The sequence below is a fragment of the Lucilia sericata genome, unplaced genomic scaffold (assembly GCF_015586225.1).
Source record: "Lucilia sericata isolate MDLA Ls3-8-SP2 unplaced genomic scaffold, ASM1558622v1 Contig002429F_arrow, whole genome shotgun sequence".
Classification (NCBI taxonomy): Eukaryota; Metazoa; Arthropoda; class Insecta; order Diptera; family Calliphoridae; genus Lucilia; species Lucilia sericata.
Window position 1 is genome coordinate 25,137 of NW_023996219.1, and position 21,387 is coordinate 46,523.

A 21,387-nucleotide genomic window follows, 5' to 3' on the forward strand; every position below is an offset into this window, starting at 1 on the left:
CTGAACCTTGCTTCTTGGGCAAGAAGATACCGGTGACAGACAAAGTTAAGTACTTAGGTGTAATACTTGACCGGAAATTAAAATGGAGACACCACATAGAGGATAGGATCAACAAGGCACATCGGTGCTGGGCGATATGTAGGAGAACCATAGGCATGAAATGGGGTCTTAGTCCTACTATGACAAATTGGCTTTATAAAAGTGTAATTAGACCAATTCTAGCTTATGCTTCAATAATCTGGTGGACTGCTTTGGACAAAAAGTGTAATATCAAACTACTACAGGGAGTTCAGCGTACATGCTGCTTGGGTATAAGTGGTGCCATGTGTACTACTTCAACCAAGGCCCTGGAAACGTTGCTAGATATTCCACCCATTGAAACATATATAAGATATGAGGCGGCGCTTACAGCCGAACGGCTCTTTACTTTAGGCGAACTGGCCAAAAACGGTTATAGGACACGTCATCAATGTATACTGGACACATTGGAAGGTTATACACATTCATCGGACGTGCCTGATCGCATACCAGACACTGAATATGTCGGAAACTTTGAAACGCTAATCCCAGATAGAATGTCTTGGTCAAGCGGAACATTAGAGCAAATACCAGTAGGAATCCGTTGCTACACGGATGGCTCTAAATTAGGGGACAAAGTGGGTCTGGGGTTCTATATTGAAGACCCAGAAACAGAAATATACCACCGTTTACCTAATCATAACACAAGCTTCCAGGCAGAAGTACGAGCAATAACGGAATGTGTAAATTGGATTCGAATAAATATGGCGCCCACAGGGCTTAATATATTTACCGACAGCCAGAAGGCAATTTGTGCGATATCAGGTGATAGAATTAAATCTAAGACCGTATTGGATTGTAAGAAAGCTTTAACTGAATACTCTCCCAGAGGTAAGGTTCACATCATATGGGTACCAGGCCACTCGGGAGTAGCCGGCAACGAAAGGGCGAATGTAATAGCTTTAAAGGGAAGGGAGCTCGATGTAGTTAACCTGACAAACGCAAAACCATTCGACGCAACAAAAGCTGAATTAAAAATATGGATGAGAGAATCCCATAAGGCCTCTTGGAATAATGAAACGGTGGGTAGAACCACAAAGATTCTATGGGGTGACCCTGATGAGAGCAAGACGAGAAATCTTCTCAAAATGAGCAAGTCTGAGGTTAGTATGATGGTACGTATTCTCAGTGGACACACAGGATTACGAGCACATCTATACAAAATTGGACGTGCGAATTCAGACGAATGTAGAGCATGTGGAGAGGACAGTGAAACTCTGGAGCACTTTCTTTGCCATTGTCAGGCATTCGTCGAAGTTAGATCCAAGTATCTTGGAAGTGATGTTATTCCAGAAATAACATTCTTAACCAACACCGATTGGAAGATTCTTAGGAATTACGTCCAGGAAACTGAGTTTCTGAACATGGAAAAATAATACATTCAGTGAACAATTTTTTTTTTTTTTTTTTTTTTTTTTTTTTTTTTTTTTTTTTTCTTGAATTGGAGCGCACAACAGGCCCGATAGTGGCCTAGGTGTATTTCTTCGGATTTGATGTAGTATACATCCTCCTATCAACCTACCTACCTACCTACCTAAGATGGTGTGAGTGGAGAGGCATGGGCAAGAAATGTGTGTGAGTGATGTCAGTGGTGGGGCACACTACAGCAAGTATAAATATGCTGCAGACAAAGGTATCGATCAGACTATAGTTGAGACTATAATTCAGACTGTAGTCGGATATATTCTAGACTAGAATAGTCTATAGGCTATATATTAGACTTCATATTAGATTAGACTAGATATTAAACTTCAGATTAGACTAGAGAACAGACTTTGAACTAGTCTATAGTCTAGTCTATAGTTTAGTCTATAGTCTAGTCTATAGTCTAGTCTATAGTCTAGTCTATAGTCTAGTCTATCGTCTAGTCTATCGTCTAGTCTATAGTCTAGTCTATAGTCTAGTCTATAGTCAAGTCTATAGTCTAGTCTATAGTCTAGTCTATAGTCTAGTCTATAGTCAAGTCTATAGTCTAGTCTATAGTCTAGTCTATAGTCTAGTCTATAGTCTAGTCTAGTCTATAGTCTAGTCTATAGTCTAGTCTATAGTCTAGTCTATAGTCTAGTCTATAGTCTAGGCTATAGTCTAGGCTATAGTCTAGTCTAAGTCTAGTCTATAGTCTAGTCTATAGTATAGTCTATAGTCTAGTCTATAGTCTAGTCTAGAATCTAGTCCACAGTATAGTCTATAGTCTAGTCTATATTCTAGTCTATAGTCTAGTCTAGCGTCTAGTCCACAGTATAGTCTATAGTCTAGCCTATATTCTAGTTTATAGTCTAGTCTATAGTCTAGTCTATAGTCTAGTCTATAGTCTAGTCTATAGTCTAGTCTATAGTCTAGTCTATAGTCTAGTCTATAGTCTAGTCTATAGTCTAGTCTATAGTCTAGTCTATAGTCTAGTCTATAGTCTAGTCTATAGTCTAGTCTATAGTCTAGTCTATAGTCTAGTCTATAGTCTAGTCTATAGTCTAGTCTATAGTCTAGTCTATAGTCTAATCTATAGTCTAGTCTATAGTCTAGTCTATAGTCTAGTCTATAGTCTAGTCTATAGTCTAGTCTATAGTCTAGTCTATAGTCTAGTCTATAGTCTAGGCTATAGTCTAGTCTATAGTCTAGTCTATAGTCTAGTCTATAGTCTAGTCTATAGTCTAGTCTACAGTCTAGTTATAGTCTATAGTATAGTATAGTCTAGTCTATAGTCTAGTCTAGAGCCTAGTCTACAGTATAGTCTATAGTCTAGTCTATATTCTAGTTTATAGTCTAGTCTATAGTTAGTCTATAGTCTAATCTATAGTCTAGTCTATAGTCTAGTCTATAGTCTAGTCTATAGTCTAGTCTATAGTCTAGTCTATAGTCTAGTCTAGTCTATAGTAGTCTAGTCTATAGTCTAGTCTATAGTCTAGTCTATAGTCTAGTCTATAGTCTAGTATATAGTCTAGTCTATAATCTAGTCTATAGTCTAGTCTAGTCTAGTCTATAGTCTAGTCTATAGTCTAGAATATAGTCTAGTCTATAGTCTAGTCTATAGTCTAGTCTATAGTCTAGTCTATAGTCTAGTCTATAGTCTAGTCTATAGTCTAGTCTATAGTCTAGTCTATAGTCTAGTCTATAGTCTAGTCTATAGTCTAGTCTATAGTCTAGTCTATAGTCTAGTCTATAGTCTAGTCTATAGTCTAGTCTATAGTCTAGTCTATAGTCTAGTCTATAGTCTAGTCTATAGTCTAGTCTATAGTCTAGTCTATAGTCTAGTCTATAGTCTAGTCTATAGTCTAGTCTATAGTCTAGTCTATAGTCTAGTCTATAGTCTAGTCTATAGTCTAGTCTATAGTCTAGTCTATAGTCTAGTCTATAGTCTAGTCTATAGTCTAGTCTATAGTCTCCTCTATAGTCTAGTCTATAGTATAGTCTATAGTCTAGTCTATAGTATAGTCTATGGTCTAGTCTACAATCTAGTCTATAGTCTAGTCTATAGTCTAGTCTACAGTCTAGTCTCTAGTATAGTATTACTAGTATATGGTCTAGTCTAAGGTCTAGTCTACAGTCTAGTCTACGGTTTAGTCTATAGTCTAGATAGTCTAGTCTATAGTTTAGTCTAGTCTATAGTCTAGTCTATAGTCTAGTATAGTCTAGTCTATAGTCTAGTCTATAGTCTAGTCTAGTCTAGTCTATAGTCTAGTCTATAGTCTAGTCTATAGTCTAGTATATAGTCTAGTCTAGTATAGTCTAGTCTATAGTCTAGTCTAGTCTATAGTCTAGTCTATAGTCTAGTCTATAGTCTAGTCTATAGTATAGTCTATAGTCTAGTCTATAGTCTAGTCTATAGTCTAGTCTATAGTCTAGTCTATAGTCTAGTCTATAGTCTAGTCTATAGTCTAGTCTATAGTCTAGTCTATAGTCTAGTCTATAGTCTAGTCTATAGTCTAGTCTATAGTCTAGTCTATAGTCTAGTCTATAGTCTAGTCTATAGTCTAGTCTATAGTCTAGTCTATAGTCTAGTCTATAGTCTAGTCTATAGTCTAGTCTATAGTCTAGTCTATAGTCTAGTCTATAGTCTAGTCTATAGTCTAGTCTATAGTCTAGTCTATAGTCTAGTCTATAGTCTAGTCCTATAAGTCTAGTCTATAGTCTAGTCTATAGTCTAGTCTATAGTCTAGTCTATAGTCTAGTCTATAGTCTAGTCTATAGTCTAGTCTATAGTCCTAGTCTATAGTCTAGTCTATAGTCTAGTCTATAGTCTAGTCTATAGTCTAGTCTATAGTCTAGTCTATAGTCTAGTCTATAGTCTAGTCTATAGTCTAGTCTATAGTCTAGTCCTATAGTCTAGTCTATAGTCTAGTCTACAGTCTAGTCTATAGTCTAGTCTATAGTCTAGTCTACAGTCTAGTCTATAGTCTAGTCTATAGTCTAGTCTATAGTCTAGTCTATAGTCTAGTCTATAGTCTAGTCTATAGTCTAGTCTATAGTCTAGTCAATAGTCTAGTCTATAGTCTAGTCTATAGTCTAGTCTATAGTCTAGTCTATAGTCTAGTCTATAGTCTAGTTTATAGGCTAGTCTATAGTCTAGTCTATAGTCTAGTCTATAGTCTAGTCTATAGTCTGGTCTATAGTCTAGTCTATAGTCTAGTCTATAGTCTAGTCTATAGTCTAGTCTATAGTCTAGTCTATAGTCTAGTCTATAGTCTAGTCTATAGTCTAGTCTATAGTCTAGTCTATAGTCTAGTCTATAGTCTAGTCTATAGTCTATAGTCTAGTCTATAGTCTAGTCTATAGTCTAGTCTATAGTCTAGTCTATAGTCTAGTCTATAGTCTAGTCTATAGGCTAGTCTATAGTCTAGTCTATAGTCTAGTCTATAGTCTAGTATAGAGTGTAGTCTAGTCTATTGTCTAGTCTGTAGTCTAGTCTATAGACCTACTATTTAACTGTAGCATCCCCTCTACACAATTATTGCATGATGATAAAGACCTGATTAAATGCAGAGAAAAAATACTCGTACCAAAATAAAAAACTGGTAAATGTTTTCCTCCAAAAATAAATCACGAAAACAAATATAAACAAGGAAATGAAATAAATAAATAAATTTAACAAAAAAAAAGTTAAATAAACAAATAAATTAAAAAATGTGTTTGAACAGGGGAATTAAAAGATATTTAACTTAAATGTAAATAAATTAAATGGAAATCCAAATTAAATGAAAAATAAATACAATAAAAGAAAAAATAAAGAATAAACTGGAAAAGTGGATAAAAACATATAAACATTTTTTAATTTCAGAATCCTGTTAAATGTATTTACAACTGAGAATATCCATTATCCTAGATATCAACCTTTCAGAAAATGTTTCTACTTTATAATAAGAACTTTAAAAATTTAACAAATTTTTTTAAGAAATAATTCAAAATAAAATAAAACTTTATTAAAATAATACAAAAACAAAAATAAATTACAAAAACATACGACAGGGTCTAGAAAAGTATTTAAAAGAAAGTTAAAAAAATGTTCTTCAAAAATCCCAAACGTCCTATGCTGGCCCTAACGCTAGCCCTCAACATATTGCTGTTTCACACACCCTCTTCACAGGCCAATGAATTACTAAACTCAACTTTAATCCCCGAAACATTGGCCTCCACTAGCAATATTACCATCTTGCATGAGGTCCATGAGGAGGGGTTTTCTACCAAAAAAGATAAACCCTTAAATCCGGAAGTATTACCTCTAAAGCCTGTAAAAAAGAAACCTTACACACCCTTGGAAAAATCTTCTTCTATATACGAGAAATCTAAACCCGTTAAAGACTTGGATCTACATCCTGTTATCTTTGATTTCAACTTAGGTGACTTAGAGGATTTGGAACATGAGGCCTATAAGAAAAAAGATTTAAGCAATGAAGAGAAACTATTGTTAAAGGATGCCCCCACTATAGCAGATGTTTCCACCTTAACCTATTCGGAGATAATAAAGACTCCCGATTCAGATTCCCTACAAGACGATTTAAATGTCCAAGTGGACTTTGTAGCCAGCACTATGGAGTCTGCCATAAAATCTTCTTCTCCCAGCTCCATTTCTAGCACAACAGCGATTCTGACTCCCTCTACCTTACCCTCCTCCTATGTGGTCACTGTTAGTCCTCATATATTCAAGATAATGAAATCAAAATCTATTAAAAAAGGCCGTGAGTTGCTAAAGCACGAGGACTTGCATAAGGGCTTAAATAATCACAACAGTTTAGATCATTATTTAACGCCTCCTGATACTACCGAGCACAATGCTACAGCAGAGAGTCGTCAAATGGCTAATGTTTTTCAGATCTTAACAAATTTGTATGATCATTTCTATTGGCAGCCTTCGGATATAAGAAATAAAGTTTCTACCGGTTGCGGTCTCGAATTGCAGGCCTATTTGACAGCGCTGCATGGAAACTATCATTGGGCACAAAGGGGTGAGTAGAAAATTTAATTTTATATTTTCTTTAGACCAGAAAGTATGTAGGTATGGTTTTAAACAAGGCAATACGTAAAGACTGGAGCTCACAACATAGATTAGACGATAAATCAGACTAAGACTAGATTAAAGAACAATGTCTAGAATAGACTATAGACTGCTAAAGACTAGTCTATATACTAGACTATAGACTAGACTATAATCTATACAACAGACTAGACTATAGACGAGACTGTAGACGAGACTATAGACTAGTATATAGACTAGACCATAGCCTAGACTATAGAATAGTCTATAGACTAGACTATAGACTAGTCTACATACTAGACTATAGACTAGTCTATATACTAAACTATAGACTAGTCTATACACTAGACTATAGACTAGTCTATACACTAGACTATAGACTAGTCTATATACTAGACTATAGTCTAGTCTATATACTAGAATATAGATTAGACCGTAGGCTAGATTTCAGACTATAGACTAGACTAAAACTAGACTAGATCATAGATTGCACTGAAGACTATGCTATAAAGTAGGTCATAGACTAGACTATGATCTAGACTATAAACTAGACTATAGACTAGACTAGACTATAGACTAGACTATAAACTAGACTATAGACTAGACTATAGACTAGACTATGGACTAGACTATAGACTAGACTATAGACTAGACTATAGACTAGACTATATACTAGACTATAGACTAGACTATATACTAGACTATAGACTAGACTATAGACTAGACTATAGACTAGACTATAGACTAGACTATAGACTATACTATAGACTAGACTATAGACTAGACTATAGACTAGACTACAGACTAGACTATAGACTAGACTATAGACTAGACTATAGACTAGACTATAGACTTGACTATAGACTAGACTATAGACTAGACTATAGACTAGACTATAGAAGACTAGACTAGACTATAGACTAGACTATAGACTAGACTATAGACTATAGACTAGACTATAGACTATACTATAGACTAGACTATAGACTAGACTATAGACTAGACTACAGACTAGACTATAGACTAGACTATAGACTAGACTATAGACTAGACTATAGACTAGACTATAGACTAGACTATAGACTAGACTATAGACTAGACTATAGACTAAACTATAGACTAGACTATAGACTAAACTATAGACTAGACTATAGACTAGACTATAGACTAGACTATAGACTAGACTATAGACTAGACTATAGACTAGACTATAGACTTGACTATAGACTAGACTATAGACTAGACTATAGACTAGACTATAGACTAGACTATAGACTAGACTATAGACTAGACTATAGACTAGACTATAGACTAGACTATAGACTAGACTAGACTAGACTAGACTAGACTAGACTAGACTATGGACTAGACTATAGACTAGACTAGACTAGACTAGACTATAGACTAGACTAGACTAGACTATAGACTAGAATAGACTAGACTAGACTAGACTAGACTAGACTAGACTAGACTACTAGACTAGACTAGACTAGACTAGACTAGACTAGACTAGACTAGACTAGACTAGACTATAGACTATAGTCTAGTCTATAGTCTAGTCTATAGTCTAGTCTGTAGTCTAGTCTATAGTCTAGTCTATAGTCTAGTCTATAGTCTAGTCTATAGTCTAGTCCATAGTCTAGTCTATAGTCTAGTCTATAGTCTAGTCCATAGTCTAGACTATAGACTAGACTATAGACTAGACTATAGACTAGACTATGGACTAGACTATAGACTACACTATAGACTAGACTATGGACTAGACTATAGACTAGACTATAGACTAGACTATGGACTAGACTATAGACTCGACTATAGACTAGACTATAGAGTAGACTATGGACTAGACTATAGACTAGACTATAGACTAGACTATAGACTAGACTATGGACTAGACTATGGACTAGACTATAGACTAGACTATAGAGTAGACTATGGACTAGACTATAGACTAGACTATAGACTAGACTATAGACTAGACTATAGACTAGACTATAGACTAGACTATAGAGTAGACTATAGACTAGACTATAGACTAGACAATAGACTAGACTATAGACTAGACTATAGACTAGACTATAGACTAGACTAGACTATAGACTAGACTAGACTAGACTATAGACTAGACTAGACTATAGACTAGACTACTATAGACTAGACTAGACTAGACTAGTCTAGACTAGACTAGACTAGCTAGACTACTAGACTAGACTAGACTAGACTAGACTAGACTATAGACTAGACTAGACTATAGACTAGACTAGACTAGACTATAGACTAGACTATAGACTAGACTATAGACTAGACTATAGACTGGACTATAGACTAGACTATAGACTAACTATAGACTGACTATAGACTAGACTAGACTAGACTATATACTAGACTATAGACTAGACTATAGACTAGACATAGACTAACTATAGACTAGACTATAGACTAGACTAGACTAGACTATAGACTAGACTATAGACTAGACTATAGACTAGACTATAGACTAGACTATAGACTGGCTATGACTAGACTATAGACTAGACTATAGACTAGACTATAGACGACTATAGACTAGACTATAGACTAGACTATAGACTAGACTATAGACTAGACTATAGACTAGACTATAGACTAGACTATAGACTAGACTATTGACTAGACTATAGACTAGACTATAGACTAGACTATAGACTAGACTATAGACTAGACTATAGACTAGACTATAGACTAGACTATAGACTAGACTATAGACTAGACTATAGACTAGACTATAGACTAGACTATAGACTAGACTATAGACTAGACTATAGACTAGACTATAGACTAGACTATCGACTAGACTATAGACTAGACTATAGACTAGACTATAGACTAGACGATAGACTAGACTATAGACTAGACTATAGACTAGACTATAGACTAGACTATAGACTAGACTATAGACTAGACTATAGACTAGACTATAGACTAGACTATAGACTAGACTATAGACTAGACTATAGACTAGACTATAGACTAGACTATAGACTAGACTATAGACTAGACTATAGACTAGACTATAGACTAGACTATAGACTAGACTATAGACTAGACTATAGACTAGACTATAGACTAGACTATAGACTAGACTATAGACTAGACTATAGACTAGACTATAGACTAGACTATAGACTAGACTATAGACTAGACTATAGACTAGACTATAGACTAGACTATAGACTAGACTATAGACTAGACTATAGACTAGACTATAGACTAGACTATAGACTAGACTATAGACTAGACTATAGACTAGACTATAGACTAGACTATAGACTAGACTATAGACTAGACTATAGACTAGACTATAGACTAGACTATAGACTAGACTATAGACTAGACTATAGACTAGACTATAGACTAGACTATAGACTAGACTATAGACTAGACTATAGACTAGACTATAGACTAGACTATAGACTAGACTATAGACTAGACTATAGACTAGACTAGACTAGACTATAGACTAGACTATAGACTAGACTATATACACTATAGATAGACTATAGACTAGACTATAGACTAGACTATAGACTAGACTATAGACTATAGACTAGACTATAGACTAGACTATAGACTAGACTATAGACTAGACTATAGACTAGACTATAGACTAGACTATAGACTAGACTATAGACTAGACTATAGACTAGACTATAGACTAGACTATAGACTAGACTATAGACTAGACTATAGACTAGACTATAGACTAGACTATAGACTAGACTATAGACTATAGACTAGACTATAGACTAGACTATAGACTAGACTATAGACTAGACTATAGACTAGACTATAGACTAGACTATAGACTATAGACTAGACTATAGACTAGACTATAGACTAGACTATAGACTAGACTATACTATAGACTAGACTAAAGACTATACTATAGACTAGACTATAGACTAGACTATAGACTAGACTATAGACTAGACTATGGACTAGACTATAGACTAGACTATAGACTAGACTATAGACTAGACTATAGACTAGACTATGGACTAGACTATAGACTACACTATAGACTAGACTATAGACTAGACTATAGACTACACTATAGACTACACTATAGACTAGACTATAGACTACACTATAGACTACACTATAGACTAGACTATGGACTAGACTATAGACTAGACTATAGACTAGTCTATGGACTAGACTATAGACTAGACTATGGACTAGACTATGGACTAGACTATGGACTAGACTATGGACTAGACTATAGACTCGACTATAGACTAGACTATAGAGTAGACTATGGACTAGACTATAGACTAGACTATAGACTAGACTATAGAGTAGACTATGGACTAGACTATAGACTAGACTATAGACTAGACTATAGAGTAGACTATAGACTAGACTATAGACTAGACAATAGACTAGACTATAGACTAGACTATAGACTAGTCAATAGACTAGACTATGGACTAAACTATAGACTAGACTATAGACTATATTATAGACTAGACTATCAGTCGATAGTTTTGACAAGAAACTACTGACAATAGACTAGACTCTAGCCCGTCTTATAGATTAGAGTATATTTTGTTAAATACAATTTATTTAATCGGCTTTTAATATTGTCAATTCTTATTATTGTTATTAAATGTTGTTTTTCAAAACTTCTTGGCTCATTATCATGATTGATTGAATAAAATGTGACTACATCAATAAAATTTCAAATGTTCATACTTCCGTTGGCCATTACCAAACCAAGGCTTCCTTTTTTGGCAATAATTTCATAAATCATTGTCTATTATTTTATTTTTCTCTAATAGTTGATTTATGATGAAAAATTCAATAGAACATTTTGTATCTGTCTATAGTCATAAAACATGATTATGCATGTTTTCCAATTGATTAATAATTGAATTGTGTGGAATAAAAATCTTTACAAAATATAAAACGACAATGAATTTGAAAATAAATTTTTCAAATTTATGGTAGAAGAAAAGGACAAGAGAAGGGGACAGTAATCTAGACAAATAATAAATTTAACAAACAATGAATTTAACGGTCAATTAACAATTCAGGGTTAAAAAACCATTTTAATGCTTCACTAAATTCAATCGAAATGGCTCCAATTCTTGTTTTTCTTGGAAACATCAATCAATGATGTAGAAATTTTATAAAAAAAATTGTTAAACAAATTTAAATTTATAACAATAAATAAAAGCAAATAAATTTTATGAACAATAAATAAGCAATTTGTATCCACCCACTTTAGCCTATGATTCGTCCGGTCGCTATAGAGGTCAGTTATTCTTTGGCAACGACAAATGGTTGGGTCAAAAACAAAACTGCTATGAACTCAATCGCCAGCTAGATCCCGAGAAACGTAAACATTTCGAATTTGAGTTCTACACCGCGGTAGTGACCTTCAATTTAGCTTTGCCTGAACTTTTGCAATTTAATTTGCAAATAGGCGAGTGTTTACCCAAATCCTGTACTGCCCTCGATGTACAACACATTCTTGAAATGGATCCTCATGCGCAAATGCTGATCGCTTTAAATAGCTCTCAGTTGGCACAAGTGAAAATCTTAAGAGTACGCACAGTGCCGGGTATATACAGTTATTGGCGGGAATTACGTTTTCAAATATTTGCCAGTTTTTTGCTAACATTGATACTACTGGTAATAGCGGCCACTTGGTTTCAGTCTAAACTTACACAGAGTCAAATAAATCAAGCTCCCATAGCGGTAATTAGCGGTTCTAAAATAGAGCAGCCTGTAATCCATCATATAACCAGTGATAATGGCAAAACCTTTGAATTATATCAAATGTCCAATCTAAATGAGAACAATAATGTTGTGGAAATGGAAACAGAAGTGAATGGCAAGAAATCTTCCAGTTCTCAAACACAATACAATATGCCACAGGATATGAATACGAATGGAAATGGTTGCTCGAGTCATGCTCAAGATGTGGAATATCGTATAGAGACTACAAATAATGCGGCAGCGGGCGGCACGTATGAGACAAAGCAGCCTTTGGGTAAGTTTGAAGAAAGTTTAAGTCAAATGGCTTTGCAATGTTAATGTATTTTCATTGCAGGTCTTCATGAACAACTGCTATTGTGTTTTGCCTTTCAAACTAATGCCAGCACTATTTTGAGTATAGATCAACAGAAAGAGGTGAGTTCAAAGTCATAATAAGATTTATAACCGAAGATCTATAATAAATAGATCAGTCTATATATCAGTGCATACACTAATCTATAGATCAGTCTATAGACTAGTGAATACTGTATAGACTAGTGATCACTGTATAGACTAGTCCACAGATCAGTCTATAGACTAGTCTATAGATCAGTCTATATAGAATAGTCTATAGAATAGTCTATACATCAGTTAAGAAAATAGTCTATAGATCAGTCTATAGATATGAGTAAAGACCAGATCAGTCAACAGACTATTCTATAGACAAGTTTATAGATTAGTCTATAGATCAATCTTAAGATTAGTCTATAGACCAGTCCATAAACAAATCTATAGACCAGTCCATAGATCAACCTATAGATCAGACTATTCTATTGATCAGTCTATAGACTAGTCTATAGATCAATCTATAGATCAGTCTATATACCAGTCTTCAGATCACTCTATAGACCAGTCTATAGAATAGTCTAAAGACTAGTTTAGAGACCAGTCTATAGACTAGTCAAGTCTATAGATCAATTTATAGAAGAGACTATAGCCCAATCTGTACAATAGTCTATATATTTGTCTCTAGAACGGTCTATCAACAAGTCTGTAGATCAGTCTATATACCTATATGCAGATCAGTCTCTAGACTTGTCTATTGAACAGGCTATAGATCAGGCTATAGATTAATCTATAGATCAGTCTTTAATCAGTCTATAGATCAATTTATAGAATAGACTATAGACCAATCTGTAGAATGGTCTATAGATTTGTCTATAGAACGGTCTATAAACAAGTCTGTAGATCAGTCTATATACCTGTCTACAGACCAGTCTCTAGACTTGTCTATTGAACAGGCTATATATCTGTCTATAGATTAATATATAGATCTTGTCTATAGACTAGTCTCTATATCATTCTATACACTATCCTATAGATCATTTTATAGACTAATCTATAGATCATTCTATAGACTAGTCTATAGATCAATCTATAGACCAGTCAATAGATTAATCCACAGACCAGTCTAAACATGAGTCTATAGATTAGTCTATAGATTAGTTTATAGACCAGCCTGTAGACCAGTCTGATTAGTCTATAGACCAGAATATAGAACAGTCTATAGATCAGTCTATAGAACAGTCTATAGATCAATATATATACTGATTTATAGATCAATCTATAGACTGATTTATAGATCAATCTATAGACCGATTTATAGATCAATCTATAGAACAGTCTTTACACTAGTCTATAAATTAGTATTTAGTCTGGTTTATAGATCAGTCTATGTACTAATCTATAGATCAGTCTATAGACTAGTCTATAGATCAGTCTATACACTAGCCTCTAGATCATTCTATAGACTAGTCTATAGATCACTCTATACACTAGTCTATAGATCATTCTATAGACTAGTCTATAGATCAGTCTATAGACCAGTCTATAGGTCAGTCTATAGATCAGTCTATAGACCAGACTATAGACCAGTCTATAGATCAGTCTATAGACCAGTCTATAGATCGGTCTATAGATCCGTCTATAGATCAATCTGTAGACTGATTTATAGATCAATATATACCCCAGTTTATAGATCAATCTATAGAACAGTCTTAACACTAGTCTATAAATTAGTCTTTAGTCCGGTTTATAGATCAGTCTATGTACTAATCTATAGATCAGTCTATAGACTAGTCTATAGATCTGTCTATAGATCAGTCTATACACTAGCCTCTTGATCATTCTATAGACTAGTCTACAGATCATTCTATACACTAGTCTATAGATCATTCTATAGACTAGTCTATAGATCAGTCTATAGACCAGTCTATAGGTCAGTCTATAGATCAGTCTATAGACCAGTCTATAGACCAGTCTATAGATCAGTCTATAGATCAGTCTATAGACCAATCTATAGATCAGTCTATAGATCAATCTATAGATCAGTCTATAGATCAATCTATAGATCAGTCTATAGATCAATCTATAGACTAATATCTATAGACCAGTATATAGATCAATCTATAGAACAGCCTTTACACTAGTCTATAAATTAGTCTTTAGTCCGGTTTATAGATCAGTCTATGTACTAATCTATAGATCAGTCTATAGACTAGTCTATAGATCGGTCTATAGATCAGTCTATACACTAGCCTATAGATCATTCTATAGACTAGTCTATAGATCATTCTATAGACTATTCTATAGATCAGCCTATAGACCATTCTATAGATCAGTCTATAGACCAGTATATAGATCAGTCTATAGACCAATCTATAGATCAGTCTATAGATCCGTCTATAGACTAATTCATAGATCAATCTATACCCCAGTTTATAGATCAATCTATAGAACAGTCTTTACACTAGTCTATAGATCAGTCTTTAGTCCGGTTTATAGATCAGTCTATGTACTAATCTATAGATCAGTCTATAGACTAGTCTATAGATCGGTCTATAGATCAGTCTATACACTAGCCTATAGATCATTCTATAGACTAGTCTATAGATCATTCTATAGACCATTCTATAGATCAGTCTATAGACCAGTATATAGATCAGTCTATAGACCAGTCTATAGATCAGTCTATAGACCAGTCTATAGACCAGTCTATAGATCAGTCTATAGATCAGTCTATAGACCAATCTATAGATCAGTCTATAGATCAATCTATAGATCAGTCTATAGATCAATCTATAGACTAATATCTATAGACCAGTATATAGATCAATCTATAGAACAGCCTTTACACTAGTCTATAAATTAGTCTTTAGTCCGGTTTATAGATCAGTCTATGTACTAATCTATAGATCAGTCTATAGACTAGTCTATAGATCGGTCTATAGATCAGTCTATACACTAGCCTATAGATCATTCTATAGACTAGTCTATAGATCATTCTACAGACCATTCTATAGATCAGTCTATAGACCAGTATATAGATCAGTCTATAGACCAGTCTATAGATCAGTCTATAGACCAGTCTATAGATCAGTCTATAGACCAGTCTATAGATCAGTCTATAGACCAATCTATAGATCAGTCTATAGATCCGTCTATAGACTAATTCATAGATCAATCTATACCCCAGTTTATAGATCAATCTATAGAACAGTCTTTACACTAGTCTATAGATCAGTCTTTAGTCCGGTTTATAGATTAGTCTTTAGACTAGTCGATAAAACAGTATATTGACTAGTCAATAGATCAGTCTATAGACTAGTATATAAACTAATTTACAGATCAGTCTACAGACTAATCTATAGAATAGGCTATAGATATGTATATATAGTATCTTCATTTAATTTATTTAAAAAATAAACGTATGTATGTGTTTTATGATAAAAAAAATAATTGATAAAACTTTTATCAATTATCTTTTCTTCGAAAACAATTATTCTTTTCATCCTTCTCTCTCGCTCTCTCTCTCTCTCTCTGTTACAGACACAAACATCCTGTGTTCATGGTTTACGCGTCATCTCCGTTTTATGGACCATAATGGTGCACACATACTTGCAAATGTTTAATATTGGAGAAAATCGAGTAAATAGACAAAAAAAAAAAAAAAAAAACGATAATAAATTGTATTTTCTAAGAACAGAAATAGATTTCCGTTTCCGGTAAAACACAACAACATTTCCTTATACACAAAATAAACATAAAATGACCTTGTACGCAAAGGATTTCTATTTTTGTTCAATTTTATTTTGATTCTAACTATCTGGCTTTGACATCACAAATATTTAACTATTTTTATAATTTCTATTTCTATTTCAATTCGTATTCATAGTTCAGACGCATCATGGTCGAACGTTCACCTTGGTATCAAATTGTTGGCAATGCCACATTTTCCGTTGATACATTTTTCTTTATAAGTGGTTTTTTGGTAACATTATTATATTTGAAGAGCATGAAAAAGGATGCCGAGGATTCAACCAAATATATGAAAAAAGGCTTTGTCGATACCGTCATATTGGTGGTGTACCGATACATACGTTTAACGCCCGCTTATTTGTTTGTGATATTTTTCAATGATTTTGCCTTAAGGTGAGTATGCGCCAAAAAGCATAAAATTGAAAATGAAATGTATTCATGATGATGTTTGTTTAAAACGGACAGTGGTTCAAAATAACAAAAAATATATGAAATATTTGAAAAAATTTCATTGCCAAGCATCATAACCTTATTCCAATTCTTTAGGAAATAATGTCCTATTTTTTCTTAATTTATTCCTTAGACAAACTTTCGATGGTTCGGTCTTCCAGCCCACTGTTCTACCAAACACCTGCAGCAAATATTGGTGGCGCAACATATTGTATATAAATAATTTTTATCCATTAACTGAAATCTGTATGATATGGAGCTGGTACATGGCTAATGATATGCAATTCTATATAATGGCTACCTTGTTATTGATACTGTCAGCTAGGTAAGAGCTCGAAGATGAAAATAATTGAAAAATTTCCAAAAGAATATAGAATTTAATAAGGTTTTTGAGAAAGGACTTAACTGACAATTTTATTGAATAAATTCTTAGTAGAATGCTAGCTCTAGCTCTAGTTCTGTTCTATTTCTGTTCTAGTTCTGTTCTAGTTCTGTTCTAGTTCTGTTCTAGTTCTGTTCTAGTTCTGTTCTAGTTCTGTTCTAGTTCTGTTCTAGTTCTGTTCTAGTTCTGTTCTAGTTCTGTTCTAGTTCTGTTCTAGTTCTGTTCTAGTTCTGTTCTAGTTCTGTTCTAGTTCTGTTCTAGTTCTGTTCTAGTTCTGTTCTAGTTCTGTTCTAGTTCTGTTCTAGTTCTGTTCTAGTAGTTCGGTTCTAGTTCTGTTCTAGTTCTGTTCTAGTTCTGTTCTAGTTCTGTTCTAGTTCTGTTCTAGTTCTGTTCTAGTTCTGTTCTAGTTCTGTTCTAGTTCTGTTCTAGTTCTGTTCTAGTTCTGTCTAGTTCTGTTCTAGTTCGTTCTATTCAGTTGTCAGTAATAGTTCAGTTCTATTTCAGTTTCTAGCTCAGTTCTAGTTCTGTCTAGTTCTGTTCTAGTTCTGTTCTAGTTCTGTTCTAGTTCTAGTTCTGTTCTAGTTCTAGTTCTGTTCTAGTTCTGTTCTAGTTCTGTTCTAGTTCTGTTCTAGTTCTGTTCTAGTTCTGTTCTAGTTCTGTTCTAGTTCTGTTCTAGTTCTGTTCTAGTTCTGTTCTAGTTCTGTTCTAGTTCTGTTTCTAGTTCTGTTCTGTTCTGTTCTAGTTCTATTCTAGTTCTGTTCTAGTTCTGTTCTAGTTCTGTTCTGCTCTAGTTCTGTTCTGCTCTAGTTCTGCTCTAGTTCTGTTCTAGTTCTGTTCTAGTTCGTTCTAGTTCTAGTTCTGTTCAGTTCTGTTATAGTTCTGTTCTAGTTCTGTTCTAGTTTCTGTTCTAGTTCTGTTCTAGTTCTGTTCTAGTTCTGTTCTAGTTCTGTTCTAGTTCTGTTCTAGTTCTGTTCTAGTTCTGTTCTAGTTCTGTTCTAGTCTGTTCTAGTTCAGTTATAGTTCAGTAATAGTTCAGTTCTATTTCAGTTCTAGCTCAGTCCTAGTTCTGTTCTAGTTCTGTTCTAGTTCTGTTCTAGTTCTGTTCTAGTTCTGTTCTAGTTCTGTTCTAGTTCTGTTCTAGTTCTGTTTAGTTCTGTTCTAGTCTGTTCTAGTTCTGTTCTAGTTCTGTTCTAGTTCTGTTCTAGTTCTAGTTCTGTTCTAGTTCTAGTTCTAGTCTGTTCTAGTTCTGTTCTAGTTTCTGTTCTAGTTCTGTTCTAGTTCTGTTCTAGTTCTGTTCTAGTTCTGTTCTAGTTCTGTTCTAGTTCTGTTCTAGTTCTGTTCTAGTTCTGTTCTAGTTCTTTCTAGTTCTGTTCTAGTTCTGTTCTAGTTCTGTCTGTTCTGTTGTTCTAGTTCTATTCTAGTTCTGTTCTAGTTCTGTTCTAGTTCTGTTCTAGTTCTGTTCTGCTCTAGTTCTGTTCTAGTTCTGTTCTAGTTCTGTTCTAGTTCTGTTCTAGTTCTGTTCTAGTTCTGTTCTAAGTTCTGTTCTAGTTCTGTTCTAGTTCTGTTCTAGTTCTGTTCTAGTTCTGTTCTAGTTCTGTTCTAGTTCTATTCTAGTTCTATTCTAGTTCTGTTCTAGTTCTGTTCTAGTTCTGTTCTAGTTCAGTTTTAGTTCAGTTTTAGTTCAGTTTTAGTTCAGTTTTAGTTCAGTTTTAGTTCAGTTTTAGTTCAGTTTTAGTTCAGTTCTAGCTCAGTTCTAGTTCTGTTCCAGTTCTGTTCTAGTTCTGTTCTTGTTCTGTTCTAGTTCTGTTCTAGTTCTGTTCTAGTTCTGTTCTAGTTCTGTTCTAGTTCTGTTCTAGTTCTGTTCTAGTTCTGTTCTAGTTCTGTTCTAGTTCTGTTCTAGTTCTGTTCTAGTTCTGTTCTAGTTCTGTTCTAGTTCTGTTCTAGTTCTGTTCTAGTTCTGTTCTAGTTCTGTTCTAGTTCTGTTCTAGTTCTGTTCTAGTTCTGTTCTAGTTCTGTTCTAGTTCTGTTCTAGTTCTGTTCTAGTTCTGTTCTAGTTCTGTTCTAGTTCTGTTCTAGTTCTGTTCTAGTTCTGTTCTAGTTCTGTTCTAGTTCTGTTCTAGTTCTGTTCTAGTTCTGTTCTAGTTCTGTTCTAGTTCAGTTCTAGTTCCGTTCTAGTTCTGTTCTAGTTCTGTTCTAGTTCTGTTCTAGTTCTGTTCTAGTTCTGTTCTAGTTCTGTTCTAGTTCTGTTCTAGTTCTGTTCTAGTTCTGTTCTAGTTTTGTTCTAGTTTTGTTCTAGTTCTGTTCTGTTCTAGTTCTATTCTAGTTCTGAATATTATGTCTACTACAGATCGGGTCAAAAGATCAACTAATAGTTTTTTTGATAAATTTTTTTCCTAGATATTTCAAAACCATGGTCCTTACTATTTGCACTTTTCTGGTTTCTTCCTGGGGAGTATCCGGATTAATATCTCTACGTTATCACTATACACACAAAGTGGCGAAACCCTTTGAATCATTTGATTTCCTCTATGACAAACCATGGCAAAGAGTGGGTCCCTATATAATGGGTCAGTTAGAGAAGTAAAAATTATAAAAAATATATTTAATAAAAATTTTTCTTTACAGGCATGTTGGCTGGTTATATAATATTCAAAGTACGCTCTCCCCCTAAAATATCGCAACGGGTAAATAATTTACTGTGGGTTTTGAGTTTGGGCTTGATTATAGTGATAATATTTGGGGTGTGGCAGGGGGAACTTAATGAGGTGACCACAGCGTTTTATGTGAGCATAGGTCATACAGGTAAGGAAGGTATTTTTTGTGTAAAATGTTCTCTAAGAAAAGTTTCTTAATTTTAGCCTTTGGCTTCGGTTTAATTTGGGTGGTCTTATCCTGCTGTTGGAATCTTTCGCCCACCATGAATCGCATACTATCCTACCGCTGCCTATGGCCCTTATCACGTCTTACCTATTGTACCTATTTAATACATCCCGTTATAATGCTAATCACAGCCTATCGCATGGATGGCACAATTCATCTGAGTAATGTTTTTATATTGATTATATTTCTGGGAAATGCGGTGGTCTCTTTCATAGTGGCCTTTTTCATATCGGTGGTATTTGAGGCACCGGTTATACGGTTGCTTAAGATCATTTTTCGTAAATAGAAAAAGTTTGTAGTTTGTTTGTAAATAGAATATTATACTTTTTTGAAATTCTAGTGACTGTTTTTTATAATAATTTAGTAGCATTTAAGTTGTAGTACTTTAAATAAAGGTTAGAGGTGGTTTAGTTTTAAGATTATCGGATTTAACCAAATGATTTTATATTCTTGCCTTTATATAATTAAGTTTATTTTAGTTTTAAAATATCCTTTGTAAATATTTTACTTTTTTTTTTTCTTGAACAATTAAGTAATATGTGTATTATTTTGTTTAATAGTTATATAAAAATAAATTTATATTTAAGTCAAACATTTTTCATCAAATTATCTTTTCTGTAGCACGGATAAACAGTCGGGACATTTGACTTAAATCCCTAATAAATTTAAATAAATTTATATTAATCTCTCTTTAACCCTCTTTGTGCTATTATCTTTTTGAAAAAGATATTAAAACTTATTGCCTACTTTTAGGAGTCATATTGCTAAATCTGTTAAATATTGAATAGGTTTGCTTTTTGAATACATTTTGTTAACAAATCGGCAAATAAATACAAAGAATATTTAATCTAGTTTAATATTCAATAGCAGAAGCTACTTTTAACACAAAAACCTGATTTCTATGAGTAAAATACACTGTTTCCATAAGGAAATAAACTAGAACTAGAACAGAACTAGAAGGAACTACAACAGAAGTAGAACAGAACTAAAACAGAAATAGAGCAGAAATAGAGCAGAAGTAGAATAGTACTAGAACAGAACTAGAACAGAACTAAAACAGAACTAGAACAGAACTAGAACAGAACTAGAACAGAACTAGAACAGGAACTAGAACAGAACTAGAACAGAACTAGAACAGAACTAGAACAGAACTAGAACAGAACTAGAACAGAACTAGAACAGAACTAGAACAGAACTAGAACAGAACTAGAACAGAACTAGAACAGAACTAGAACAGAACTAGAACAGAACTAGAACAGAACTAGAACAGAACTAGAACAGAACTAGAACA

At 33.8% G+C, this 21,387-nt stretch overlaps 1 protein-coding gene across 1 annotated transcript; it reads left to right on the forward strand.

Moving 5' to 3' along the window:
* Positions 1 to 5,259: 5,259 nt before the first annotated feature.
* LOC119613920 lies at positions 5,260 to 20,685 on the forward strand. Its single transcript, XM_037969992.1, has 9 exons — positions 5,260 to 6,515; positions 11,814 to 12,581; positions 12,642 to 12,721; positions 16,175 to 16,273; positions 16,521 to 16,777; positions 16,968 to 17,159; positions 19,614 to 19,783; positions 19,842 to 20,018; positions 20,075 to 20,685. The coding sequence occupies exons 1-9, from the start codon at positions 5,573 to 5,575 to the stop codon at positions 20,380 to 20,382; spliced, it is 2,994 nt and encodes a 997-aa protein (XP_037825920.1). The 5' UTR covers positions 5,260 to 5,572; the 3' UTR covers positions 20,383 to 20,685.
* The last annotated feature ends 702 nt before the right edge of the window (positions 20,686 to 21,387 follow it).